Below are 12,500 nucleotides of genomic sequence, written 5' to 3'. Positions count from 1 at the left end.
AGGGAAAATAATACAGTGCATTTTCGTGATCGAGATTTGATAGTTAATGTAAAGTCAACAGAAATTTGAAGTTGTTTAAACAAAGAAAATAGAAAAATTCTCGCCACTCTCCAAACTTGTTCATTAGATTTCACTCCTCGGAAAGCAGGCTGAAAGTCACCATATGAACACTTTAATTATCTGGTATATAATTAATAATTTTGTCATTGCAGAGTATCAATCAAGACTCCCAGCACAGTAATGCCAGTATTACTTCTGTTGGAAGCGACAGGGATATTGAGGTACCATGATGGCTTGTTACAGTAGGTCCCCACACTGCCTCCCTGCCTCACTCACCCACCCCACCTGTCTTCTCTTATATCTCTGGGAAAGTACATTACACTCTGAAATTGACATGATCCATACCAAGCAAGCATAAGGTAGTGTCCAGTCCCCAGTTGTTCAAAGGTTGGATAACTTTATTTAATGGATTAGTCATTATTCGGCTGTTGAAAGTGCTACTGTGACCAAAAATCAATTCGACTTTTTCTTTGTATTTCAAAACTATGATAACTGAACACTTAAGTGACCGAAGTTTTAAGCCTTCATTTCAAAAAGACACCAGTTTATTTTGACTGGAATTTTCTTTAATGGTCTGCCATTACTAACTTTAAAATCTTGAGCGAGCTGGATCAAGGATAAGATGACATCAAAGACTCACAGGTTTAAAAATGCAATGCGTGGGCATGAGCCTTAATAAATTAATATTTAGCATGGGAATTCCGAGCTTTCACACTTTTAAACTTGTGTTTTGCATGTATAATAAGCTGTGTTTACACGCTGAAACTTTAAGCTAGCGAGTCTTCTACGTCATCTTTTGCTCGATCCAACCCTCTGAGGTCCAATCAATCAGTCTTGAACGTGAATAATTGTGGACTGTGAAATCCTAAACGTGCACTAAAAAAATAGTCTTTGGATAAAGTTCAAAGCTTAAAAATTTGCCAGTCAGGTGTCAAGCAAACACGCTTTCAAAATCTGAAGGAAAATGGGAAGTTACTTTTTTGATCATAGTAGCACTTTAAATCTGTGAAAAGATTTAAGTATGTAATTATTTGCTCATGTAACCATGAATATGCACACTTTCAGTACATCTACATGTAATTATAGGCATGAATGAAAAATTTGGCCAATGTTTAAACTAGAGTTTGATTTATACTCTGGATAGCAGCCTGTAGACTGGATAATGTTATCCAGCCTAGTTTGAACAAAACTGGGGCCAGAGCCTTACCAAATGTGTTTGTTTAGACTGTCACGCCCAACAACAGAAGCGAGAAGCATCCAGGAAGAAAACGCAAGGCTACCCAAGATGGGGATTCCCCAGGTGATGGCTATATTTTGGAAGAATAAGTTTTCAAATAGTAATGTTTTGTATTCATTATTTTTTTGACTCCTTGAACCATGTTCCAAAACAAGTATTGTTTCAAGAACACTGTTACCCATTCATTTTCTTACTCCTGGGCTCTTCTTCTCTAACCTCTGATCTGGACAAACCAAATTTTAATGTCTTACAAGCTACCTTGATAGCTTTTCTCAGGTACAGTAGTAGGTTGCACTTTCTAAGGTTTCATGTAGGAGGAAAAACAATTTTTCCGTGGTTATTTTTTTAGGCTTTCTTAACAAGAGTGGTCGTTCAGAGACAAGCAATAAAATTACAGAGTACTTCAAGGTACAAAAGTTATGATCAGTCTTCTTAAAGGGGCTAGGTCACGCAATTTTAGGCAATTTCAGCACTGATCGAATGGTCATAGAATTAACTAAAATATCAAAATAACTGTTCAAAACTATAGAAGAACTCTAACAAAATACAGGGAAGCCAAGAAGGGACATGGATAGACAAAACTGGAGAGGATTGAAATGGATTGAATTTGGGTAAATTTGAAAAACGTCGGCCCACTTTTTTTCAAATTTATATTTGTCTGTATCGAAATGTCATTTACACAGCTGGAAAATCATTCTCAGTTGTTATGTGGCCGTGATTTTGCAAATGAAAAGCTCTTGCTCTGCCAATTTCACGTTTAGAGCTCATAATTAACAAAATTAAACAAAATTACCTGAAATAGCGTGCCACCTAGCCCCTTTAAGCTGAGGTTAGCTGTCTGCACACCTTTCCAAAATTCACATTCTTTTGTACTTTTCAAATCTGCAGCAGAATGAAGTTTCCTCGTCACATTCTTGCAGAAGTCCACAGAATCTTTTGCCCTCATTTATGTCTCAGGTATAATCACATGTATTTACAGTTTTATTTACATTAAAATAATAATAAATAATTACTTTAAGAGCAAATGAACATTTGCTGTCACAGTGACGAAAATTATTTGAAAGGTATGAATCTTTTTTGGGTGATTGGTATAGATATTGTTCCTGATATTATATAGACTGTCCTTTTTTTTTCAGTTTCCAGCAGACAGTTCATCTACATTACCCTATCCACTTAACATGAAATCTATGAAACATGAAGCTGAGTCTGATGGCTCCGATGGGATAGACTCTGCAGGGATTTGTGTTCATGAATCAACACAGGTTTGATTAACTGGTTATGACATACACTTGTCTAAAATGAGATCATTGCTCTGCATGTTAATTAAACATCATGAATTATTCCACCATGTCAACATTACGCACGTCCAGAAAAGCTGGTGATAAATGTCTCAAAGTTACAACATCAAGTTCTAATGAACAGTAACCATAGGCGTACGGGCACGATCCGACCTGGGGGGGCGGTGTCCTTTTTGCCGAAAAAATTACACAGTGCCCGAATGTTTGATTGTTGAAATCCGTTTTTTACTGCCTCAAAATGTACGAAAGAAACATTAGTTTACAATCCTTAAAGGTCATAAAACTGTACGTATTTGAAACAAAGAGTTTTTAGAACCTCACATAAATTTTATGCAAAATAAATTGCTAACGCTAAATTAAATATTTACCTGAAGCCTTGTAGGCTGCTTGAACTCACCTTAAAAGTCCCTTTGATCTGAAAAAGTTTTGAATGCCGGCATCGCCCAAAGAGTCGGTGGTACAGACTACGAAGAACGAAGAAACTCTTCAAGCTAAAACTTTCTTTCATCTTTGATCTCTCGCGCCGCGTTAAAAATGGCGCGAAAGTTTGGTGCAAACTGCAGCAAATGCCAGCAATCAACAGATCAGCAACTGAGCAATTCAAATGTTTTAAGATCAACTGCAAGGACTTATTCAAAACAAGGACTTTAATATCTTTTAACTTACAGAAGTAATATATTTATACTTTCAAGTGCTCTTTTTTATATTTTAGCCTTATTTATATATTTTTTAATTCCATCTTTTATCGTTTCTTTATTGCCCGAATTTTGAGCGTTTTGCCCGAAATTTTCTGAGACTGGGGGGGCTGCCGCCCCCCCGCCCCCCCGGCTCGTACGCCTATGACAGTAACCCTTAACCTAACCTAATAATGATTACAATATCATTTAACGAGATGGCTCCTTGACATTCATTATCAATGGAAAAATGTTAATCATAGCATCAATTGCTTAATAATAAACATAGAAATATTATTGAAACTCAAAAAAAATTTAAATGTTAATTTGCAATATTATTGACAGTTTTACTGCTGTATGCCATTAAGCCATTGAATAGAAAGTACAAATGCATGTGCATACACTATTCTAATTACATTATAGGAGTAAAAGCTGTTGGACAGTTAACTCAGTGTACAATGCAAATCATCTTTCTGCTCTTTACATGTATGTCGTTGTCCTAAGAATTTGATTTAGAAGTTTATTAAAAATTCTTGTTTTTACAATGGTTTAATTTGCAATTCTTTTTATATCGTATTGCAGACAATATTGACAACTGCAAGTCTGCAGGTTGGTTCGGTATTTCACACACTTGTATTAACCCATTGACTCCTGGGGGTTCCCCATTGATGAGTAAAATTGTCTGGTGTTAGACAGAGTAAAATACTAAGTACAGCCAGGTTAGGCCGGTTTAGAGGTGAGGGGTTAACCCATAGATTATTCCTCAGGTGCCCTATAATGCCCCCAGTTGAAAACTAAAATTGTCTGGCATTTGACAGAGTAAAATCTGTTAAGTCTAACTTCTAGGGGTCAGTGGGTTAAGGGAACATACAGACACCCACTAAAACTGACTGCAGTTTGACCCCTGCATGTCACACTGTACTTGTAGGACCTCTGCTTCCAAATAATTAATCTTTTCTGTAGCAATGAGAGGGAGAAAGTGTTGGCATTAATTTTATTAGAATCTGGTTATTACAGTTTCATGGCTTTACAACATACCCATATTTTTATAAGACCTGTACAGTCTAGACAGCTATGGTGATGGTGATTGGACCAGTATAACTATATGAATTGTAGGAAATGGAGACTTCCTTATCAACTGGAGCTGCATCCTCTCAAGAAAAAGAAAGCAAGATTGAAAGTCTCAACAGGGTAACAAATAATTAAATTTTATAACTGTATGTACTTCTGACTAAATATTTAAAAATAGTAATAATAATAATAATAATAATAATAATAATAATAATAATAATAATAACAACAATAATAATAATAATAACAACTAAGCGCAAGGAATGGGCTCAGCTATTATGTTGTAATGTGGCATAAAATTAAAGGAAATACAGGTGTAGCATAATAATAATAATAATAATAATAATAATAATAATAATAATGATAATCAAACTTCTCTCTTAATCTTAATCTTCACTGAAGATTGATACTGTAATTACTGTGACTGGAAAAATATTAGAGAGGATTTGAAATGCGGCTGAGACAGTTGGGAATGCCATATTGCCTGGAACTTTTACAACGAATAACCTTGCTGGGTGAGGAGGGATGCTACGAAAAGTGCAGAGTTGGCCTTAGAGTAAAAGCTCTCACCTGCCACTTTATAATATTTTTTTACAGTGTATATGTTGCCGGTAAAATCCGTTTTCAGGTTGAATCCACTTTTACCCGAGTTAAATTGGTGATCTTCATTTTACCTACTGTAGGTTGAATACTTACTCAGATGAATGGAAGAAACTTTCTTGGAGCCTAAATTAAGCCTAGAGAAAAAATTAGGGTCAGGTTAGGATCAGTTTTGGTTATTATACGTGGATATCAATTGACTTATTATAGGAAAATAAATGATGAGAAGTCTGGTGTGTTGAGCATGTTCGTCGTTGTAGTGTAGTGGTGAAGACACAGGACTATTAATAGGTCTGGAGGGCCAGAGTTCGAGAACTGGTAAATGCATAGTACAGTTCTTTGATCCCTTGCCATGTTGTAATGTTGACAAGTGTATGAATACAGAAACTGATAGGATGATCTAGATCATAAAGATGTGTTGAGAAGGGTAAGACAGTGCTTGAGGGAAGGTAGCGGTGTTTACAGTCATTTTTGTGGTGTTGATAGCTGCTTTAATCAAATGAGGATCACCAATTTAACCTAGGTAAAAACGGTTTCAACCTGAGAACACATTTGACCGACAACATATGTAGGTTAAATTTCTTGGTTGTTTTGCTGGTCCAAACAGATTTATCCAGCAGTGCAAGTTATGGAATGCACTCGGATTTTGTCAGGGACTGAGAAGTGTCCCACATCCTTGGTGTCGAAAAATACAGTACAGACAGTCAACAGCCCTCTGATTCTATTCCGCTTGTAAACGTTAAAATAAATCTGTTGTTGTAAATATTATGCATTGTTAGTTTTAAACTGAATAGGACACTTCTTGGCATTAATTTATCAAATGCCGTCATCTCATTTCTTCCAATCCTGGACAAAAGTGGCTCTGAGAGGTTTTTGCTGGGAATCTCTTTTGTTAGTGCCTCAGCAATAAATATTATTTTATTTCACACCCTTTTCCTTCAAGCTTGTGGAAGATTACAAGAAAGAAGTTGAAGCTCAACAGGTATTTCAATAAACTAATGACTTGTCATTATTTTGTTTTGGAGGAGGTGTGGGGTGAATAGGCTGAGGATTATTGATTTTCCTGCAGAGAAAGTGAAAAGAAAGTGTGAGCAACCCCCTATTGCCATCAGCCCCTCCCTCCTTCTCTTCCCCTCCCCCACCCCGAGCATCTTACTCCTATTGTAAGTAAGGAAACATCCATGAATTGGCATCCTTGTGATATTCTTGATTGAGTTGTTGGGCATTTCCTAGGAAAGGGACTTTATTTAAGTGTCTAATCTTCCAGCACTGGAGCACTAATTGGGGACACTGTAAACTGAAGTCAACAAATTAACACAAATCAAATCAAATGTTGTAATGTTTTTTTTAGGAGAGGGGAAAACCGAAGTACCAAGAGAAAAACCTGTCGGTGCAGAGTAGAGAACCAACAAACCTATGACCTATTCTATCCTAATTATTGAGCCTTCTTGGTCAATGAATTTCATTCCTTGCTTACCTTTTTACTCCCCATAGAAAGCTCTTGCAAAGCTGAATCAAAGCCTTGAAAAGTGCCTTGAGATCAACAAGAAGTTACTAATAACTGCAGTGAGTAAAAAAGATGCAATGTTGAATTTTTTTTTTTTGACATTTTTCTCTGGTTTTGTATTTTTTGTTTTGTATCAGTGTGAATTTCTTCCAAATTGGCAAAAAGGAATTCGGAAGTTTGTTGCCAGACCTATCAAGACTTAATAATATTGGTTTGACTTTTTTTTAATAGTCTACCCTTGAAAAGAAGACTTCGCGGGAAACTTGCATGAAGAACAGATTACGACTTGGGCAATTTGTTCCTGTAAGGTAACTATTTTCCACTTTCTACGTAGAACACCAGGGTACTGTGCACGAGGTTACTGTTGCAAACCTTTGCAAGGCCATAACGCAGAAAGTAGTAACCTAGGAGAAAAATACTGTCTTTGGCCTGTCAACATCTGCAAAATGGTTTTATTCTCTGTGGTGGTTGTTTATTGTTAATTAAGTTATCTCTCTCTCAAAGGAGAAGCTATGTATATCAAAGTCCTCTTTGGTCTACATAACATTACAAAATGTTGTTTTGTTTTTGTGGTCAAATGAGAGGTTATGGGTAGCCTGCACTTTGTTCAATGTTCACAGTGTTTCAGTATTTCATGTTACAATTTATGTATCTTGGTCAGTACTTGCTATGGTTGTTTTGCTGTTTACTCTGATTTACACTTGGTCTGCCATTGTTATCTAATACCTGTTTCATGTCCAGTCCACATTCCATGATAATAATAATAATATTTAATATTTCTATAGCGCTTTTTACAATGAAAGATCAAAAGCGTTTTACATGTCTTAAAAATAAAATAAAATGGTAAATCTAATTACAATAATTAATATAGAAATGATTACGAGTATATAATAATTATAATATGTACAAGTGAAATATAATAATTCCTAAAATTTTATTAAAGTAAACCTATCTGCGAACGCTTTCCTGAATAAAAATGTCTTTAATTTTTTCTTGAAAGTCTCAACTGATGTGACATCTCGTTGACCGATTGCTACGGTTAAGTGTGACTGTAGAATAGTTGGTCACATTTAAAACTGTTGTTAGTGGCGGCATTGAATCCAATCAAAAACAGTAAACAGATGCTTTACAGGTTCCTACTATGGTATTTTAATACTTTTTTAACAATATAAAATTGTGTAATTATCCCAGTGAGATGTGTTAATCATAATTTTATGATAACCAGATATTACATGCAATGAAAACATAAAAACTCGTTTCCAGTCATGCACACAATTCTTTAATTAATATTTACCCCCTAGTCTAGCCTGCATAGGAAGCATTTCTGGAGGGGAACATGCAAGATTTTTGATGTTCTGGCTGCGTGAAATGTGGGGCGAGAGAAAAAGAGGGTGGGATAGGGAGGGAACTGTATTTAGCATTCTCAATGTCTGTTTGGGAGCACTTGAACAACTAGCCAGCCGAAATCCCCACTGACGAAGCTTCCTTGATTTGATCGTTTCCAATACTTTTCAGCGGACAAATTACAAGACAACATGGTGATAAGACTTAATATATCAAACTTTTCCCAACTCCCATAGGGAGCACAGCAAGTAGATCTCCTCTTGTGAAGAGCTGTTTCTTTGACGACTTTTATTTTTGGCTCAACTCATGACTAGATTCCTGTTTGGCAAGAAAATTTAAATCTCTCTGTAAACTTGCTTCGAACATGTCTCTGCTTTGTTAGATTCTGTTTAGCAGATCTTTGATTGACACATGTCAAAAATATGTGACTTAGCTAAGCCAATCACAAGTCACAAGAGAATGATTAATTATTTTATTTTTTTATTTATTTGAAACACATTCCTTGTCTTTTTCTTCAGACAGGGAGTATCCTTTGTGGAGACATGGGTTGATGGACATGCCTTCAAAGAACTTGCAGTGTAATAAGCTCATTTTCATGATTTTTTTGCCAAGCATTCATCCAAGCATAAATGTCAAAGTTGTCCTTGCCACATTGGTGCACTACCTAAATCCAGGATATTTTTTCCAGACAACAAGAAAGAATTAACCATCAAAGAGAAGAGCTAGAAAAGCAGAAAAAGAGCTTAGCAAAGAAAAAGCCACCATCTAATGCTGCAAGTGAGTTTTGTTGCTTCTATTACTTTTTATCGTTAGGGAACCATGAAAGATGAGCACTCAGGTGTGGAAATGCAGCTGTATGTGTTAAGAGTAGTGTTGATTTTGATAATGCTGATTTAGCCATCCCTGTTCTATACTGAAGTCTGCTTGACTTTCAGCATATAATAAATTACTTAGTATCAAATCTGACTCTTGATTTGTGAAAGGTTGGCAGTTTAAGGGCGTGTTCGATTGACCGTATTCCGGAATAGGAATATGTGGAATAGAAGTTAGAAATCCTTCTTTTTTGCAGAGATTCATATTAATATTGTGAAACATCTGCTAAAATGCTATTTTAAACATAGCTTTATTATCCTTGTTGCTGCAAAACGCCACGCATAGTGTTTTAAATCATCACTCCGCATATTCTTATTCCGGAATAGGGTCAATCGAACGCGCCCTAAGTCCTTACACCAGAGATATGTGGTAGTGTAATATTTTTGCTTTTTTGAAGATGCCAAGGAAAGAAAACTTCCAAAGACGAGTGGAGTAGATATTGATCAATTTGCAAGACCAACTTCACCAATGTACGTGCATTTTACAACAACTCTTCATTTTAGACCTAGTACTTTAAGGTACAAAATTGCAGGTCAATGATAATAGTACCATTTCTTATTTTGCGATTCTGTAATTTAATTTTATCAAAAATGGTGCTTGTAGGCTAACTCCAATGGAATACCATGAGAGGGAAGAAATTTTAAAGCTCAGGGCAGTGGCATTAAAAAAGGTGAAACACTGTAATCTTTAGTAGCGTGGGATTTTTTGTGTTGAAACAACATGTGGTGAGACGTACATGTAACTTATAACTCTAAGCAAGAAGTTTTGAAAACATCATTTCAAAACTTGTCTTGAACTCTTCCAGGTCTTTAGCTAGAATTGACTCGCGGAATTTCTCTACAAGAGGTATAAATTTTTTAGTAAAACTTGTGTGCATGTGGTTGCCTTTTTAGCTTTGTGATTATAAAATGCTGATGTGCTCGCGTAATATGTTCTACAATGTATAAGAACAGGATCACTATAAAAGATTAAGCGATATTTTGAATCTTTTAATTGTCTTACCAGCGTCACCAACGAGATGAAAACTAGGCCAAGAAATACAAGAGAAACTCTTATCTACAAATTATGAATAATATATTCAGTAAATAAAATTGATATCTTTAGCTGGCAGTTATGATAGGTCATAACTTGGCTTATTCAGGATTTTTTCTTACCGCAAAAAGGTGTCTCGATTATTCCAGATCGAAAAACGTTTCCTCGACTATTCTAGATGAAAAACTATAAAAAAAACCCGTTCTGTTATGTTCTTGTGGCAACGGATTAGTGAACGTTTTTCTCAATGTTATGTACAACTGGGAAATAGACCTTAATCAATACAGTTATTTGCCCTATTCTCGGACACTTTTTGCAAAATTGTAATATCTTACCGCAAAACAGCACTGAATTTAGCCACAATGTAGCTTCCACCGCTGGTAAATAGAAAGCTAAGACTGGCGACTGATGGGAAAACAACATGAGGAAACTAGATTGGAAACGCCAATAATCTTTATTATTATACATTGGTGTCACCAGCTCGATTTTGATTGGCTATAAGCACGCAGCTAATTATTGCTTGCTCTGTTTCTCTTACGTCATACCTACAAACAATAGATTTTATATATGTAGAATTGACGTCATACCTAGAGACAATAGTTTTATGCATGCAGAAGTGACGTCACCTAACACACTAACCAGCAGTTTTATCAGTTTTGTCATGGCGGAGATCAGCTCAGGAATATGCATAATAAAACAATTATTGAATTCGGTTTTCGCATGTTAGCGATAATTATCAAGGCCTCAGTTTGTGTTATCCGCCTCAGCCTTCGGCTTCAGCAGATAACACAAACTTTGGCCTTGATAATTATCGCTAACATGCTCAACCTCATCCAATAATTGTTAATTTGCAAAACACTTTTCTCGGCCACTTCCTTCACGGCGCAGACCCTCGCTACTGTTTGCTATCATCATGTGTCCGGAATTAAGCACACCTCGCCAAAAATGCAATTTAACTCTTACGTAGTCCACGAAACTGCAAACGGGAGATTCTTATATATGCTCAAAAACGTAGTCTTTAGCTTAACTTTTGTCGAAAAAAAATTAAATCAATCGCGCAATTTGGTAAAACAGACCGCTTAATTGAAAAGACATTTCGACGCGCGATAAAAAATCGCATTTAATTCGAAACAGATTTACTTACCTCAACGAAAACTTTAATCTTCCCACCTGAATGGAGCGTAACTTGGTTACGAAAAGACTAAACGCAGACAGACTAGTCAGTAAGTCTTTCGAACGTATCGTCCCTCCCCGGAGGGTTTCCCTAAAATTTTTTGTGTCCCCTTGTTTCCTAAGATATTTTGTCATTGTTCCCCAGTTTAAATCAGCCATGTTCCCTCGTTCCCCAAAGCCCTTGGGTGGGACTCTTAAGTGGTCTGCCTTAGTTGTAATCGAAACTCTTTCCCAAACATTTAAACTCGAGGCCGAATAAGGCCCATTCGCGCGTAAAATAAAAACAGGGGTAACGACATCATGTTGGTTTTCCATATTTGGGAATCACATTGCGACCCAATCTCCGTACGCTGCCAGGAGGTAACGCAACGAAAGCCCTTAGCAATAGCGTAGCTGCCGTTCTCGCCAACCATGCATATCGCTTTTTTTCTCGTTAAATCTCCAGCTGGAATCAAATTTACAAGAAAGTGAGGATGAATCACCTTTTGATAAGTTAGGCGGCCGCGCCCGTTCGGGCTACTCGTCAGAAATGTGGTCGCCCGCGCTCGAAAATGAGGCGCCCCAGGCGACCGGGCGGCAGCAGCCTTGGGATTTGTTTCGTTTTTACAACGAAATACAGAATCGTAAACTCTAAGTGTCCGGAAAAAGGAGTGTCCGGGAAATCGGGCAACATACTGTACCATGTTCCATTTTTCTGGATACTGCATGGTTTGAATTGCTTGTGAAAGTTGCGTTATTTTGCGTGTTATTTCATGAGCCCAGACACCATGCTAAAACAAAGGCATAGTTAAGATGATCTCGTGCGTTTTTGTTTCGACTAACAAGACGTGCGTTATCTGAAAAACCGGAGGTCTGTTTTGTGGCCTTGCGAGGAGATATATTTGACGCTGTGCCAACAAGTATTCTTGTGTATAACATTCGATTTTGTGTTGCTTATGTCTGCAAACTCTGTATATGTTTTATTCGATAATAATTATTGTAATACCTTCTGACAGAAATTTGCCACCTGTTGAAGTGTGTGTTATTTATATCGTTTCAAGGAAGAGACAGACCTTCAGGTTGAACAAGAAAAGTTGGATAGGGAGAGAAATCTTCATATACGAGAATTGAAAAGGATACACAATGAAGACAATTCAAAGTAAGTCTAAATGGATGTCCACTTCTCTTGAGCGAGGCAATCAGAACAAAGCGGCCAAGATAAACTCGCGAATGAAGGAGTATAATACTCAAGTTTTCAAAGGAATAATATTGCTGCGTCGGTGGAGAATGAAACCCGAAAATTTGATTTTATCAAACAAGGTGATGTAGGTAAATCATCCGCCGTAAGAGAGATTTGTGAGGTGACGTTTTGAGTGGCTAACGCGAAGGGATACCTCTCTAAACCTCTGCTCGCTGTTCTTTTTCACGGTGGTCAGTGGTTAACCCGTTTGTTGAACCAGATTTTCTTGTTTAAAGTACAGTAACTTTCTTTAGCCAATTACAGGAGGTGCAGGAAATCACATGAGCTAATCGTAAAGCAGTGCGTAGGCATGCAGCCGGCACTAAGCGCGGGAAACTCGTGCGAACACGTCACAGCTGAAGTCACGTGTTAGAGGCTAGGGAGTTTAGGAAAGGGTTGCGACAGTGACAAC

The 12,500-nt window shown here is 36.9% G+C and overlaps 1 protein-coding gene across 1 annotated transcript in view; it reads left to right on the top strand.

Moving 5' to 3' along the window:
* Positions 1–12,500, top strand: part of LOC137968076 (serine/threonine-protein kinase tousled-like 2) — a 23,283-nt gene that overhangs the window by 1,219 nt on the left and 9,564 nt on the right. Inside the window, exons 3-17 of the mRNA XM_068814701.1 lie at positions 213–281; positions 1,285–1,360; positions 1,647–1,705; positions 2,186–2,254; positions 2,434–2,559; positions 3,852–3,878; positions 4,386–4,460; positions 5,884–5,922; positions 6,435–6,506; positions 6,679–6,755; positions 8,310–8,369; positions 8,480–8,568; positions 9,062–9,134; positions 9,268–9,334; positions 11,910–12,007. Of these exons, the coding sequence (XP_068670802.1) occupies positions 213–281; positions 1,285–1,360; positions 1,647–1,705; positions 2,186–2,254; positions 2,434–2,559; positions 3,852–3,878; positions 4,386–4,460; positions 5,884–5,922; positions 6,435–6,506; positions 6,679–6,755; positions 8,310–8,369; positions 8,480–8,568; positions 9,062–9,134; positions 9,268–9,334; positions 11,910–12,007 (1,076 nt within the window). The remainder of the gene's footprint in view (positions 1–212; positions 282–1,284; positions 1,361–1,646; positions 1,706–2,185; positions 2,255–2,433; positions 2,560–3,851; positions 3,879–4,385; positions 4,461–5,883; positions 5,923–6,434; positions 6,507–6,678; positions 6,756–8,309; positions 8,370–8,479; positions 8,569–9,061; positions 9,135–9,267; positions 9,335–11,909; positions 12,008–12,500) is intronic.

This window comes from Montipora foliosa, chromosome 8 (genome assembly GCF_036669935.1).
Source record: "Montipora foliosa isolate CH-2021 chromosome 8, ASM3666993v2, whole genome shotgun sequence".
NCBI classification, from domain to species: domain Eukaryota; kingdom Metazoa; phylum Cnidaria; class Anthozoa; order Scleractinia; family Acroporidae; genus Montipora; species Montipora foliosa.
Note: the sequence above shows the minus strand (reverse complement) of the source record. Positions and strands in the feature narration are given on the sequence as shown.